Here is a 17083-nt window from a genome sequence, read left to right as displayed (position 1 = left end):
ACACTACCCCCCCCCCCCCCCCCCCACCTCCCCCAACCCCAATCAGCTTCTTCGGTGTGAATGAAATAAATAAACAATGAATGGTCCACTCTCCTCGCTCGCCTCATCCCATCTCATGCATGGCTGCCAGTGATGGTCTACTGGGTGTCAGCTTTTATTGGCACGGCACAAAGCAAGTGCCAGGGGTTCGGTGGCCCGACTCCCCACTGCAGACTGTGGATAAAAGCAAGCAAAATGCCTCAGCCGAGCTGAGAGACATAGTCATGTTGGGCTGGAACGAGGAAGTGCAGTGGAGAGGGGAGGGACTCAGGGCGCAGCTCCATGGGGCCGCCGCGGCGCTGCGACCTTCTGCACATGGAGCCGGGGAGAGTTGGAAGAACTTCATACTGCAAACTCAAGGAATAGCAGGTAAAGTGACTTCAACCGCACATTTCAGCTCGGTTCTCACCTCAAAGGCTAGGCCAATACCTCTAAAGTGATTTCGATGGCAGTGAAATGGTTTAGGAGACATTTGCGCCTGACTGGAAAAGACTCTCCTTATAGTTTCGGTGCAGGTGCGCCTCAGCATCAAGGTCCCGTTTGATGCGCGTAATTTTCTACTGCCACAGAGTTTATAACGGATTAAATAACAAGACTGTATTTCAGTAATATATCGGGGAAAATATATTGTTTTTAAAGCGTTGTCTGTGTCTGTAAGCTACGTGCAGCAATTTAAGGGAAGTAGAGGGAAATGTTCCCCATTTTCCTTGCGTCTTTTTTTCTCTCTCTCTCTTTTGGGAAATATGGATAAATTATTTTCCAATTAATTCGACTTCTATAAAAATCCGAATCACATTTTCTTTAAGAATTCATACAGATCGGCTCGGGGCTCGTTATCATTTTAACTCGTTTAACTGTTTTTCCCTCTTCGACTACGGCACCTGTTGCAACAGATGTGCGCACTCTGTAAACTTTAGGGCCCTTTTTTTTAAAAGTGCCTCAAGTTTATTAAGATATTTAAAATGAACTTTTTTTTTCAGGAAATAATTTTCTTTAAATTGTTGAAAGCGCAAAATTGACCGGGGCCTAAACTAATGCGAACATGTTTTTGCTTAAACAGGAAATCAGTACGCACCGACTAAACGCGCTCTCAAGCGGCTCGAGTTTACACACAAATCAGTCGCTCTGAGCATTTCTCGTTCCGTTAATCTTTGTGTCGGCCTGTTCAGAATCGAACCGCAGTCTCGGTTAGCCGGTAAGGCGTCTGTGTGGAGGGAAGAAAACAGGCAGGACTGATGAAACTTTTCACGCTGCTGACGCTCAAAGGTGAAAAAGTTGCTCATCAACGCCCAGGCAGAAAACTGAAAGATTCACCGCCGAAGAGATGGGGGGGGGGGGGAATGATCGGGTTTTTTTTTTTCTTTTTAAACGCGATAAAAAAACAGAAGTCCAAGAAAGCTGAGTTTCCTCAAATATATATATTTAACCCTTCTCTAAATTATTATTCATTAACTATAATTAACCGTGTGTTTAAAAGTGGCGTTTGTGGGACGTAAAATAAGTTGGCATTAATTAAATTTTTTTAAACTTGGAAAGCATCTTTCTCTGATGTGTCCTATTTTTTTTATTAACACATTTCAAGTTTACGGTCAAGCAGAAAAAAATATATTTCTCCGCAAATGTAAAGCAGTTATCTACTTTAACAATAAATGTAAGATAATAAATAAACTACGCGAAAAGTCAAATAAAATAGCAGAAAACTCATTTTTGATTTCTGAACTTGTAAACGGAGCTCAGTACCTGCGCACATAGGGCTTTTTTCATAGCTCAGTTGGAAAGAGAAGTGCTGAAAGTGCTGCAAATCTGTCTGCGGATACATCATCTTTCTTGTCAGTAGAAACAGAAGTAGGAGGGGGTGTGAAAGGGGGAGGGGGGTGGAGGGGTTAGAGGAAGACAGACAGTTATTAAAATGATTGTACTGTCTGAATAGCAGAGTAGTGAAGTGTGTCAGATGCAAATGAAGGAAACTTCTTCTTCAGCGCACCTTTGCTCTCCCACCACCACCACCACCACCCCCCTCCTCCAATGATAGACTCCCAGAACACATCTGCTAACACTATCTGCCCACTTCCACCCATACATTTCATGAATTACTGATGAGCATCTCTGCGTGCACACACGAACAGAGGTGTCCGCGCGCCACGTTGCTTGGCAGTGTGGGATCATCTCTTTTCCTCGTTATTGATAAGAAGGCGCCCACGGCGGTGTTACTTATTGCAAAACTCACAGGACGGATCGTTATTATTTGAGATGTTTTTCGATAATTGTCACTCAGACTGTTCAGTTAAAAGTGGAAAGTCTGAGTGGAGCGTATGAGTAGGAAATCACTCAAAGTGGGGCTCCTGATGTGAGGCGAAGTGTGATGAAGCTGCATTCACATAGCCGTGTCACAGCACTGCTGTTTATCTGCAGATATAGTTTAATTTATTTAAAATATTTAATTGCTGCCAAAACCTATAAGTATAAACTTGTTTTAAAAATACTGGGCCTTCAGTCATATTTATGATGTTTAATCAGTAGAAAGTTCCAAGTGAAACTCTCAAGAAGTGTCACTTAAAAAAAAAATCCTTCATATTTTCAGTTTGTTTTAACTGTGCATTAATCTAAACACACACAGACACGCCACTGTGTCAGCTTTCTCCAGGGTATCCAGACTTTGCTGGTGTGGTCCTCAGTATCTGTTAACGGTTTCGTGTGTTTCTCATCTCCACCCTGCTCCCTGGTGTAGCTTTGCACCTCGCTACCCCCACCCCCAGCGACACACCGCCACAACCATCCACCAAACACACACACACACACACACGCACGCACGCACACGCACGTGCAAACACACAGGAGGAGGACCGAAAATTCTGTCAACCCACAAGCCTCTTCCTGCCTCTCCTCAGTTGACGTACTCCGACCAAAACTGTTCCAGTCCCCCCTTTGCGCTCTGTGTTAGAAGTCTTTTCTCTGACTCCTATTTCACCGCCTGAAAGATTCCACCTGCCCCCAGTTCGTACACTCATACACTTTGACACTCATACGCCAACGCGCACACACACACACACACACACACACACACACACACACACACACACACACACACACACACACAATAATTTCACTCTGATTTGAGAAGGAGAATCATTAATAAGTCTGGATAGTTAGATGGAAATGTTTTAGTCGTGCTCCGGCTTTTATCAAAAAGTTCTACTTTCAGTCTGAGTCTTAACTTGATGATCACCAAATGCCAAAAGTATGTTAAAGTAGAAGCACTAAAAGTAAAAACAGAGCTGTCGGTAAACACAAGGAAAAAGTGCCATGAGTGTTCTGAACAAAAAAAAAAAGAATTTCCTGAATATTCTACATGCACTTTACTTTCCACATGCCTACGCAAGTGGGTTGTGGCTGAATGTAGGAACTCTCTCTCCTTTTTCTAAACTTCTGTCAAAGCCCCCCCGCCAACACATCCGTGTTTCCCCTCTCACCATCTGCCCAGAAAAAAAGGGCACATGAGAATACACCTCCCTCTGCCCCCGACCTGCAAACTCCAGATGCTGAGGAACGGCGCTGCCGAGTCGTCGCTCGGCGCAGTAACACGCAACACCACCGTGTTATGCTGAACAAATCATCTGCACCAGTGACCTATGCCCCCCCCCGCGCCACCCTTTCTCCCTCCTCTCGCACTTGCATCCTGAGTGTCTTGCAGGCCTTTGAGCTCCTGACTTGACTCCGCAGAATCTTGTGCGTTGCGACAGAGCGGCCCCGTTGCTTCCCACTATTTGTTCCAAATGTGTGGAGCCATCTGTCAGTAAAACAGGAAGGGCTAGGTTCCCCTTCTCCCCTGGGTTTGTTTCGCTATTTTCGGGAGCTTCACTTCTCCCTGTGTGGCTGCTTGGACTGGGCAGCGGCCCCACCAAGGGCTTCTTGAAGTGGCGGAGCTGGGGCTGAGGCTGTCGGGCCCATCTGCTGCAGGCTTGAGGGCCATCCATTATTAATGGGGCCACGAGCATTGGTGACTCCTCAGATATGCAGCCCTGGCCGGAGGAGCGCTTCTGGACTCGATTGCCTCTTCTTGCTAAAAAAAAAGGTGGGGGGGAGTGTAAAAATAAATAAATAAAGAGAAGTTCTCGGTCCTTCTGCCTGCTTTTCTGTCTCTTTTCTTTTTCTGCACCTTCCTCTGACTTTTTGCCCTTTCACAGACATCTACTTCTCTCCATGCACGTCTCGCAGCCTTTCTCTCATCTCCTTCTTCTTCTCTCTCTTTTCCCTCCCTCTCTTTGTTTCTGATTGTGGCTTGCGTGTGTCTGCACTCAGGCCGCGGGCTCAGCGATGCATGCTCAGTAAATTAGAGAGAACACGAACGCCGATCAGCTGGGCACGGCAAACACCCGCATCCCCGGTGACCTGGGGCCAGTTAATTTTCTGCTTAATTTTGCGGCAGTCAGTTTGCATTTTGGGATGATTATGTGGCAGGAAATTAACAATAAATAACAAATGTGGTCTGAAAGCCTATTCCCGGCAACCCCGCGCTACCGTCAGGGCCCCCATCAGCCGGGGCCCGAGCTGCTCTCCGTGCTCCGTCTTTCTGTCAGACTTGTAATGAAAATGTCTGTAATTCTTTGTAATGTAATGTGAGGGAGAGTGGTGTATCTGCGGCTGTGACAAGAGCGATCTCAGTGAGGTTATGGAGTCACGCCAAGAAGTACACCCTTTTACTCCACTCTAGATTTTTATAACGTTGTTTCCTGCGCCTGCACTTGATTAAACTTACACGCACCTACATCTCTATCTTTCTCCCATTAGAGTACTTGCACCGCATGGAGACAGAGGAGGCCCAGGAAATAGCCCAGATGCCAGGTAAAAGCTCGCCTACTGCATGATTGAGCTGTAGAATGCACAAAGTAGATACAATAGGCCCACAAACAGGCTCTTACAGGACGGAGAGGTAATTTTGCTACCCCTGAATGAGTCATGTCGCGGGGGTTGCGTAGTGAGTGATGGGTGTTTGCTGGTGTGTGTCTCTACCCCAGACAGGGACAGTCCCCCTGCCAATGAAGCGTCCGAGGAGGCAGAAGAGCCCATGGCTGTCCCTGAAGACCTGTCAGCCGGCTCCACCCAGCAGCAGAACAACCGAGGGGACAAAGGTAACTCAAGCGCAGCCTGACCGTCACCGCTGCTTCTGTGAATTAAAATGAAAGTAAAAAAATCAGTGTGTGATAGCAAAATTATGTTGATGTATTGAATATATCCCATGAAGCGGCAATCAAAAACAAGCCTAAACGACTGCAGTGCCCTTCCCAGCAGTAGTCAGACGTATCATTCCCAAAGCATCCAAATCAGAGTAAAGCGATAAGTGAAAGTAATGTAAGGATCAAAAGTGTGACATATATGTTAAAAAAAAGCATAAAATTAATCAAATGAACATCCAGTGGGAGATATTTGCTGTTCCAAATCCCTTGGAAAAATTAATTTAAAGCTGCAAAGAGACACATTTAGGTCATTGGCAGGAAAGGTAAAAAAAATCCCTTTGATCCATGGCACGTCATTAATAAGCTGAATCTTAAGGAATAGCTAATGTGGCCTTGATTTGAGTTTGCAAACAGCAAGCCAGGGAATCTCATGGTGAAAATCAGGATGGAGAATGCAAGGGGGAATCACATCAGTGACATATGTTTATCTCAAGTCTCCTAACATGGGCGGTTTGTGAAACAGGAAATGTTTACTGGTCATTAAAGGCTGATCGGTTTTATATGACAGCAAGATAACCGGACATAGCATTCACCTTTCATAGGACAAACAGCATAGTTGTTTTGTGTGTATTGTGCCTTTTTAATGTCCAAAACATACTTTCACCTATTGAATGAATCACTTGAAATCTTCACATATCACATATAGGAGTTAGAATGCAAAAAAAAAAAAAAGACAAAATGGAATGGCTCAAAATTGACCATCTTATCAGTATTTTTCCACTTACATCCAGATAACGGCAAAGATTAGCAGCGCACAGTCAAAAATAAGATGTGAGAGGAAACTGAAATAGGATGTGTAAGAGTTTCCTAAGAAGAACTTGCCATCAGGCAGTTTCAACACTCCTGGAGATAAAGAGTTCAGGAACGGGGCCAAGCTCGGAGAGCGCATCACCGCACCACATAGGTCGCACACCTGCTTACTCACAAAGGCTCTCTCTTTCCTACTTTTGAGCTGTCAGGTGCTGAACCCGACACAGGCAGGAATCTGTGAGTCTAAACAATCAACACGTGTTCAGCCGAGTAACGGAGGATGTGTGTGGAACCACGTTTTACATCACACATGCACGTCTTAGTCAACCGAAAAAAATGGGAAATGGTCGTCGTGAGCATTATCTAAATGTTTGACTTTCATTGGCAGCCTGTAAAGAAGGGAAAGAAGGTGCAGCTGGGTGTATGACTTTATGTTCTGCGTGCGAGTTTCTTTTCAATCCTTTTGCACGAGTGTGTGTCTATATAAGGGACAGAAAGAAAGAAGGGAAGTGCAAGTATCTGGTACATCTATGCATCACTGCCTCAGTGATAAGAGCCCAAATGAGTTATAATTATCGCCCAGGATCATGTGCTGCTCAGTTCTCTTTAGTGAAAAAAGAGGGGACTATATGTGGGACATGGGACCTCAAAGTATCGAAAGCTTAAAACCTCGAAACCCAGGTTATTTCCTGTTGCAAGTGAGTCTTTATAGCCTGGGAACGTCATTGTTGGCGCACATTCGCTGTGGTACAAGCTACACATGTATGACTACACGCACGAGGGAGGTTAATATGTGACGCCTATTTAACCATTTCGTGAAAGAAACGTTTTTACCGCCTTGTGTTTCTTACACCGAACATAAGCCCAGAGACTCTGTTAAAGTCACAAGACTGTAAGATGACCTTCACAACATCCCAGTGAAATGATTTCGCTTTCATTTTCAGTGATTCAGATAGGTCCTCGGCTATGTCAGAGACATGAGACTGAGAAGGAGACTGAGCGGTTTAGTTCCCGAAAGCATGGAGGCGAGTTGAAAAAAAAACCCAAAAAACGAAAAAAAACAAAAAAACGTGTGAGGGCAAAAAGCAGGCTGTTTTTGGTGTTCCTGCAAGTTGTGTTCAGTGTGTTGCTGGCGTGGTTTAACACTTGTGGTTCCACTACTTTGCACACAGGGTTATTTTCAGGCAGTGAGAGCAGCACAACTCAGTAACAGGAACCTCCAGTGGCTCCTTGTGTTTCCACGCTGCAGAGCACAGTGCTGTGTTGCTTCCTACCCGCTATGCATCCTTGTCAATGCAGCTAGTTTATTTTTTCTTTTTATGCCTTTCTAAAGCTCTAGCATTTTACTTGTTAATTATTTTTCCAGTCACTGCTCCAGGGCGTGCTGTTTCTTTACCTGTAGTGTGAGGAGTAGATCCGTATCAGGTTATAACCATTTTATTGAGACCTGTTTTGTTTGTCTACTGTGATCTGACACTTGCTTCCCAAAATGAGTAAATCAGGATGTGTGATGTTCATGACAAACAAGATGTATAGCAAAAGCTTTCTTCCTATTCCCAATTTAGTCACAACTTCCCCATATCCATGAGAAGTGGGTGTCAGCCCAGTGTTCATGGTTCCCTTCTGCTCCAGCTAGTTGATAATCTCAAAGCTTCACTGGTGTATTAGATGATAATAGATAAACACATTTTTTTCCACCCGCTCTGTATCAACCATTTCCTGAAATTGTACACCTGCCTCACTGTGAAAAGGCGTTATTCTTGGATCAGTTCTGTATTTTTTGGGGGGGTAGAGAATTCTTTCAAAAGCTAATGTGCACGTAATTTATGTACTTTTTACAATGTCTATCGACATTTAAAAACAGTGTAATTATCCTACGCTGTGGCAGTTGAAGGTTTTGCGGCTAAAACCATAAATTAAATTAGCAGGATTGAAGTGGTATAGCCACTTATGGAGTTTTGCTTTCGAGTTCTGTGATATGCAAATGCAAATTCATAACTCAAAAAAATCCCTACAGCTAAGCTACACTAACACATAGTCATGTAAATGTTTTGTTTCAATGAGAAAAAAACCCTCAGTGGTTAAAGTGAGAACCTCATAGATGTACACTTTGCAATAAATGAAACGTAAAATCTTCAAAAAAGATGACTATGGCTTCATAGCTTGTGATTTCTGTTTGTATCTGTAAAGACAGTTAGCAACAACATTCCATAAATCGGTGACGAGTTAACTTTACCAGGGGAACTGCTGGATTGCTGCATTTGCATTCATGAAATTCAAACATTTTTCCAGTAGCAGAAGCAGATTATTTTTATTTTTATCTCACTGATTTTTTAAATTTAATTAATTGTATCACATTGTATAACCTAAACATGACTTGCTGAGAGTGTACATAAATTGGAACTGCTACACAGTTAGCTGTCACAGAAAGGTTAGCTTAAAAAGTAACAGAATCATTATTAGGAACGCCATAACCAACAGATAAACCAAAATTTGTGGTAGTGGTTAATTGTTCAATTAGTTACCTAAATGTAATAGATAAATTATAGAACTACATAGTGTTATCCAAAAGTAACAGATAAATGATCAAAAGTGCTAGCTAAAATTAAGGGACAAATGATTATAGTTAAAAGTAGCCAGAAGGCGACCTTAAAGCTAATGCTAAATATAATGGTTAACAGTTTGATGGATAAAAACAAGGGAGAAATGTCTTATATAATTTTGATAAAAACCCACAAATAAATGGTTCTAATAGATCAAGTTTGAGCAGGCTAATGGCTAAATGCCTAGCTAATAGCTAGTGGATAGCAGCAATGTTAAGCTACTTAAACAAGGACAGTTGTTATTTTAACTGATATAATGTGAAACAGCTGATTCTTGAAAACTCAGAAAGATAGCAACAAGTAACAGATAAATGGTTGACATATTTGACTGAAGCTAATTTAAGTCACTGATCAAACTGAGGGTGAAACAGATTTTATAGTTTTTCTTTAATGTCTGTAAATAGTCGTTAAAATAAGTCGTAAACGTCTGTAAAAACAGAGAGCTCCTAACTGAAACTAAACACAATAACAGAACAATCCCCACTTACATGCCATGCTCATCTGTGGTGCATTGTAAGGACATTTTGAATGCTGTGTAGCCCCTAATTCCTACTTGGTTATGTAACATAAATGATGGCCAGTTTAGCATTCTAACCACACTTTTGTTTTTTATAGACAGCAAAACGGTTTCTTTCCTTTCTTTGCATGTTGGTGTGTCTTTTATCTTATCTCCCCAGCAAAATACAAGTCTGTCCAATAAACCCAGCAGTTTAACAGATGAGATTACTTCTCATGTGACATAAAATAAATAAATAAATAAACACATTGTTTTCAAAAGTGTGGGTATGGACTGTCAGATTATGAGAAAAGGGATGATCACCAACATCTCGTGATCCTACTCAGTTCTCATGTTTCACTCTTCCCTCTGTGGAAAATGTACATTAGGGGATTTATGCCCCCTCAGTGACTCTCGGTGAAAACAACACTCCTGCATTAGAAAAAAAAAACTGTTTCAGTTACAGGCTGTTTTACAATTCCTTTCCCATGCTTCCCTTTCTGTCACTTCTCCATAATTCTTGGTATTTCAGTTAGACAGGCCCTCTTTGTGAAGCTTCCCCTTTTCCATGGATTCCTATATTTCATGATTTCCACTTCTTCCTCTTCAGTTGTACAAACAGAGGTAGAGGCATGGGGAAATCAGGCTGTCACTGTGACATGCAAACCACAGGTTGGTAGCTGCGGGACTTACATGATCTGTCAGTTCTCTTAAATATTTCTTAAGTCCATTGGTGGGAAAATGAAGCGGCTGAGAGTTAATCGCACAGGGCACTTCTATTTTCCTTGGAACACTGGACATCAAATACACGCTACAGTGTGTATTGGTTTTTTTAAAGCTTTTCTACAGATAAGATAAGAGCAGGCACTGATCGCTCGGGTATAATTTTCTTTCGGCACTTTAAAAAGCTAGAAATGTACAAAATGACACGAAGACCTTTGCAAATGAATACGAGTGTGAAGAGGCCACATGGCTGTATATCTGTGTTGTTCGCTCGGTTGCTATGATAGATACCGCGCGTGTCCCTAGTTTCGCACTGCTTCCTGTGTCTCTGTTTCCTGTTTATCTTGCTGTCATTTGCTTCACCAAAGTGTGATGGTGTGAGATGATCGGCACGTTTCTTCATCTCCTCACTGACATCCTCAAAGAGTAGACATGCTGTCCACCTGTGTGCCCTTATGAAGAGCTTTGCCTTTTAATGTGAATTCAGAAAAAAAATGTCTGAAATAGGAGGGAAAGTTTCTGAAGGGCTGATGCAGCATCCCTCTTCACAAGAAAACGTGCACTAAAGGAAGTTGCTATTACAAAGCTGTTGGTGCCCTAGTTAGGGCAGTTGCAGTTTCTGTGTTACAGCTTACGGTGCTTATTCCAACAGGAGTAAACACAGAATGTGCAGAGATCCACTGAAAAAAATATCTCTCTATATATGAATAAATTCAAATAAAGCCAGGTATATTTTGTCACAAATTAAAAAATCAGTAAAGTTCAGTTTAATAGCTGGAAATCCCAGTATGAGTTCAGCATCATGGTTCTTTATACAAAAAGCAAAAAACAAAAAAAGTAGGAATATTAAAACACAGTGTTGGGATAAACATCTCTCTAACTTCTCATGCCACAGTATCAATATCACACTGATAAATTGCCCATCTTTAGTATTTAACATCATGCAAGAAACAAAAATGCTCGTATTCTAAACCGTGGCCCCCCCTTGCCCTCTTTTCCAGCCTGTAACATTAAAGTTGAGGCTCGCAGTGATGAGGAGAATGGGCTGGCCTGTGACATGAACGGTGTGGAGGAGGAGGAGTGCGCGGAAGACTTGCGCGTGATCGATGCCTCCGGGGCCAAGGTGAACGGCTCACAGCCGAGCCCCGAAGCCAAGGCCTTCTCCTCGGCCGGCGGTATCCGGCTGCCCAACGGGAAGCTCAAGTGCGATATCTGTGGGATAGTTTGCATTGGCCCCAATGTGTTGATGGTGCACAAGCGAAGCCACACTGGTAAGCCACGCCGTCTGCAACACTTCTTGCCCTTCCTTTGCACCCATGTTCACTGTTAGTATAAAGGAGATGGATATAGGGGTAGAGAGGTGTGCGCTGTGGCTCCTCCGCCTGTTTAGCCAAACATAAATTCTTTTCAGAAACACAAGCAATGTCACCATGCACACATACACACTCTCTGAGAGTAAATTCTTTTGCAGTCCTCCTCACACTCACTTGTAGCATGCTTGCATCTGGCTGTGTGCGTGCAGAGCCTAATATCGTGCATGAAATAGACTTCAAGGTGTAGCATTAGCATTCGTGATTGTTTATCTAACAGTCTCTGAATTGCCACAACTGATCAGGTTATTGTGTGATAAAGTAGCAGAGACAAACTTGGTCCAAAGAAAACATACCCTCAGTTGAGAAACAGGATATCTGCAGCAATTAAATGGGATCTCTGCAAAGTGACAATTATCTGGCTATTAAAAGTTTTTCAGAATTCAAAATTGATATTCTATTGTAATGGAGCCAAACCAGTGGTGGGGAACATTTGTGAAAAAGGCACTTAACTGTCAGGCTTTAGAAACTAATGAAACTCAAAATGGAAGAAAGGAACAGTAGACTAATGTAAATGCAAAAGAAAGTACAATAAAAGATATAATGAAGTGCCTCCTATTTAAATAGAAAATATTCTGTGGTGAGTCTTTGCTCCTGAAATGCATTTTTAATGAATTTCCTTTTTTATATATTTTTGCTGCTTCACTGGTGACTCTTATTTTACGGGGGGGGGGCTTTGAAAAAAAAAGAAAGCCATATTAAAACGTTCTCACAGAATGCCACAACACTCGGAGAGGATGGATATTGGTTTATTCCAGAAGCGCTGATCAGGAAGACTGGCTCTCAACACAAAGTGTTTCCTTCGCTTTATTCAAATGAGGCTGAATTTGCATTGTGATGTGCCGCTCTTATTTTAGAGACGAAGAAGAGGAAAAAATGAGATTTTCAGATCAAATTGACCTAGGCAATGGTGCATTACGGAGCTGGCAGGCTGAGTCTGAAAGGCTCTTGTTCGATCAGAGCGCCAGAAGTCTGTGGGGCAGGGGGAGCATGGAGAGATGGAGTGTCACTCTGCTGTGAAACCCTCCCCACAGGCTGCTGGATCGCTCTCCGCCCCGGAGACGCTGCATCATCCGGCTTGTAGTGCGGCGACCTCCCGCGTCCCCGCAGCTTTTCCATCCGCACAGAAAAGACAAAGACTTTTATCGCTGTCAGTGGAGGGAGGGAACAAACACAGTCAGATTAGTGCACTCAAGGAAAAGCTTAAAAATGAAACAAACTGTCTGATCCGATCCATAAAATCCGAAAATTAGAAGCCAATAAAACATACAAGTTATTCTGTCCCACCCCCCTGCCCTTTCTTTCCTTGTGTTTACATCTTTGCAGTAACGTGTGTCTGCTCTGTCTGTTCTCGTCCTCAGGAGAACGTCCATTCCAGTGCACCCAGTGCGGCGCCTCCTTCACCCAGAAGGGCAACCTGCTGCGTCACATCAAGCTCCACTCAGGGGAGAAGCCCTTCAAGTGTCACCTGTGCAGCTACGCCTGTCGCAGGAGGGACGCCCTCACCGGCCACCTACGCACACACTCAGGTGAGCAAGGTCACCCCCGCTGAAAACTTCTGCACTTTTATGTTGGACGATTTTTACAAAAGGCACAGCAACTTCTGCAGCACATGCAGCATGAGCTCGGGACTATGTAAAGGGAAGTTGACAGGGTGTAGATATGGTGTCACTTTTTTTTTTTCAAATGCTTTGCAGAAGTACGTGTTAGTGTAATTTGGGTGTAAACAGAATTCTCCTTCTGAAGGGTTTGTCAGAAAAATGGAGGGATAACAATCACGATTGTGTCATTTTACAACGTAAATGTAACAGCGCCTACAAAAAAATAAGTGAGAAAGATTAAAGCATCTGATATATGTTGGTTATTGAGCTGAATTGTAATCATATAAATTCAGCCTGGAGAGCTTTCAAACTGGAGACAACTGGACTTATAATATTAAAGACATAGAATACTGTTATCATAGTAATGTAACTCCTAATATGTAAAAGGAATGTATTTAAATATAAATATATGTTAAAAAAAAAGGCTTATTATTTTCCTTAAAAAACCAAAAACGCTAGTCACTTATTTTTAGCATGCAAAAATAAAAAGTGCATGCATTAAACTAATTTCAGCTGTTTTTATGAGCATTCACAAAACAAGTATGAATGGGTGGATGAGGGTCCTTAGGGACTAGTAAAGCGCTCTACAAGTACAGGCCATTTACCATTTACAGGCCATTTGAGTTTGTTTTGTTTGTCTGTCCAGGTATGGGCAGAAAAATCCTCCCCTTCCTCAGATTTTTTCATATTTTGGATTTAATTTTCAGCACTTTTTAATTTAGGTTTATGGCTTTTTTTCTCTGTATTTAAAAATATAGCAAAAATCATCAGTATTTGTCAGCATATATTTTCTTAGTGAAAAATAAAAAATGTTGCTCTCCATCATAAGGTTTCAGTTTGCACTGTGTTCACTCTACACTAAGTTGCTACCTGAGTTACCCATAAATACAGAGGACATGAGCTCAGCACTATCTGCAGCAGCAGAGCTTATGGCATCCTAAGACATAAACTTCTACTTGTGAGTTCTTCCACAGGGCCTCCCAGAAATTGTTTTGGTTTTTGTTTGTCATTTACATTTTTGTAGGTGGTGCTCTTTTCTTCCCCCTTTACCACTGGTTGTGCCAGATCCCTAATCAGCCCTTATCTTGTTCTTAATCTGCTCAAAATGCATTCGTTACATCAATTCCTTCCTGTGTTCTTTCAAGAAGGAACCAAATGGCCATTTAACTTACTTTAGTGTTAATTATTTATAAAAAAAGTTTTGCACTGCTCTGCTTTCACTGATGTAATTTTTTTTTTGCAGTTGGAAAACCCCACAAGTGTGCTTACTGTGGGCGGAGCTATAAGCAGCGCAGCTCTCTAGAAGAGCACAAAGAGAGGTGTCACAACTACCTCCAGTGTATGGGACTGCAAAACACCATCTACACAGGTTGGTGCCTCACGAGGCGTGCGCTTTAACTTTCACCCAGATCTAATGACCTACTTTATCCTAAGCACGGGATGCAGGAAACTGTGCACAGAACAGCAGCCTATCACAGTCACTGTCTTTGTTGCTAAAAAACAAGACAGGCTACATTTCCATTTAAATATAGGCTCGTGTAGGTATCCGAGCTAATTAAGTCAGTTTCTTTTTCTATATAAATTTAGACACTTCATACTTAGTGTTCTGTACAGCTCTACATTAAAACCTGAAAACAGATCATTATGAGCAAATGTTATATTCGTAAACCAAGTGCTTCACGTGTGTCAGAATAGTCCGCTCTGTGCTCTGTGAGAAAACCACCATCAGGCTTGTGCCAGCAGGACAAACTCCAGTTACTTTGACGCTAAAATCTACTTCTCTGTCTTGCTTTCCAGTAGTAAAGGAAGAAAGCAACCAGAATGAGCAGAGGGAAGACTTGAGCCAGATGGGATCTGACAGAGCCTTGGTGCTAGACAGACTAGCTAATAATGTAGCTAAACGTAAGAGCACTATGCCACAGAAGTTTGTGGGTAAGGGCTGAAATCTGCTTCTTTTGTGTCAATACAATTTCGCTGTTTTTTGCTGAAAGAAAAAAAAAGTGTAACTGTGACTGTTTGTGTTCATTGGGGTTGCATTTTTCTCTGCAAGCCTGGTTCTATGCAGTGCAGCCTAATCACAGACTGCACCTTTTATTTGCTTAATCGTCACTGGAAAAGACTACATTGAAATATTACCTTGATTCTGCATAGACATGTTACATTTAAGCGATTCATATCCACACAAAAAGCAAAAAACAATCAAAAGAGGGAGAATAATAGAACATCAAAAGGTAGACTGAAGTGACTCATTTTAAGACTCAGTGGCTCAGTGTCAAGATGGTGAGATGATAGGATGCAGGTGAAAGTGTGTAAGCGTAGTACGAACCTCACCCTGCCCTTCTGTCTCTCCTTCTCTTCAGGTGACAAACGTCTGTCGGACCTCTCTTATGACGGAGGAGCAAGCGAGCTGATCCAGCCCCACGTCATCGACCAGGCCATCAACAGCGCCATCAGCTACCTAGGCGCCGAGTCGCTCCGGCCTCTGGTCCAGACCTCCTCTTCCGATGTGGGCCTCGGCTCCATCTACCCCCTCCACAAGCCGGCGACGGAGGCCCACGCGGGGACGGGCTTGTCAGCCAAAGACAGTGCGGCCGAGAACCTGCTGCTGCTCTCCAACTCCAAGTCTGCCTCCAGCGAGAAGGACGGCTCGCCCAGCCACAGCGGCCAGGATTCCACGGACACCGAGAGCAACAACGAGGATCGCCCGACCGGAGCAGCCCCCGGCCTCATCTACCTGACCAACCACATCACCCAGGGGGTTAGGAACGGCGTGCTTCCCCTGGTGAAGGAGGAACAACAGAGGCAGTTCGACACCATCCGGGCCATGGAGATGGCCTCCGAGGGCTTCAAAGTAGTGACAGCGGACGGGGAGCAGGTGAGGGCGTACAGGTGCGAACACTGCCGCGTCCTCTTCCTGGACCACGTCATGTACACCATTCACATGGGCTGCCACGGCTTCAGAGACCCCTTCGAGTGCAACCTCTGCGGTCACCGGAGTCAAGATCGATACGAGTTCTCCTCTCACATAACACGAGGAGAGCATCGCTACTGAGCCACATCGACCAGAGAACACACATACACACTTTCACAGGATAGAACAGACACACACACAGACAGACAGACAGACACACACACACACACAGGCAAGCACATGCAATAAATTAATATAAATACATCATGTAAAATACATTGTTAATGTCTGTGTGTTTTTTATAAGGTATGCATGTTTGTTGACACACAAATAAATATACAACTATTAAAAACATTGATCTTCATCTCTGATACGAACTATTCTGTTTTTTTAGGGGTTTTTTTTTAAAGAAAACAAAGTAAAGAAGTACTGTTCTTCATTCCTCACAGGAATGAAGAACAGTACTTCATAAATACACATCACCTGTGTATGTAAATATATATAAAAAAAAAGGTCTTATTTTTCCTCCTTTTTTTCAAGATTTAAAGTAATAGGATTTACATCCTTTTTGCTTTGACACCTTTCTGTGTTGAATAACAGAAAAAATGTCAATTCCTTCTGCGGCTGTTTCCAGTGCAGGCAAACCCAGTGTAACATAAATACAATCAGTAACGTAACAATCAGTGTAGATAGACCCACAGCTCCCCTGTAAGGTTTTAACCTGCTCTTGTGTTTGTAATAACCTTCACGTTATTTATACATTTACATGCCTGTCTGTTTTTTGTATTTATTACAGTGATCGATGTTTGTTTCTTAGAGTAGTCAAAGCTGCATTTTTTTTTTCTTTTTCAGTTCGGCTGTACTAAATGTGTATGATGTTATCTGATCCATGACTGCTGCTGGAAGCTATTTTTAGTGTTATCAGAGGGAAATGTTTTCCTGGACTTTTCTGTTTTATACCTGATGGCTAAGAATTGTTTGACCCGTGAGACGAAAACGAAGTTGACCTCAGTTGAAGGGAGCTTAATGCTTGCAAAAATATCAATAAAGGATATTTTATATATGCAAATAGTGTGGGAAGAGTGTTTCTGTTTTTTTTTTCTGTTTTTAAAGATGGCTGTAGAAGTAAGGAGAAAGCAGACCTCCTGGATATCCGTGTGCCAAAGGAAATGTGAAAATCTACAAATTGGGGTCGGGCTCGGCAAAATTAACTCGGGAGTTAACGGAAAGTTTCCCTCAGATTCGTTCCCACATTTCGCTCTCTTCACACGCTCCTCAAAGTCTGTGAAATAATTACGTTTACATGTCATTCATGCTGCCAGCTCTAGCTGTCAAAGAAAAGGGTAGCAAACAGTG

The 17083-nt window shown here is 42.7% G+C and overlaps 1 protein-coding gene across 1 annotated transcript; it reads left to right on the top strand.

The window, feature by feature from the left end:
* Positions 1 to 117: 117 nt before the first annotated feature.
* On the top strand, positions 118 to 16796 carry ikzf1 (IKAROS family zinc finger 1 (Ikaros)). Its single transcript, XM_082556880.1, is given in 9 exon segments — positions 118 to 184; positions 187 to 408; positions 4828 to 4881; positions 5055 to 5168; positions 10847 to 11116; positions 12577 to 12744; positions 14060 to 14185; positions 14614 to 14748; positions 15177 to 16796. Coding segments are annotated over 9 exon segments (1833 nt in total). The 5' UTR covers positions 118 to 132; the 3' UTR covers positions 15869 to 16796.
* The last annotated feature ends 287 nt before the right edge of the window (positions 16797 to 17083 follow it).

This window comes from Aulonocara stuartgranti, assembly GCF_965226115.1.
Source record: "Aulonocara stuartgranti genome assembly, chromosome: 13".
NCBI classification, from domain to species: Eukaryota; Metazoa; Chordata; class Actinopteri; order Cichliformes; family Cichlidae; genus Aulonocara; species Aulonocara stuartgranti.
This window is presented reverse-complemented; position numbering and strand designations above follow the sequence as displayed.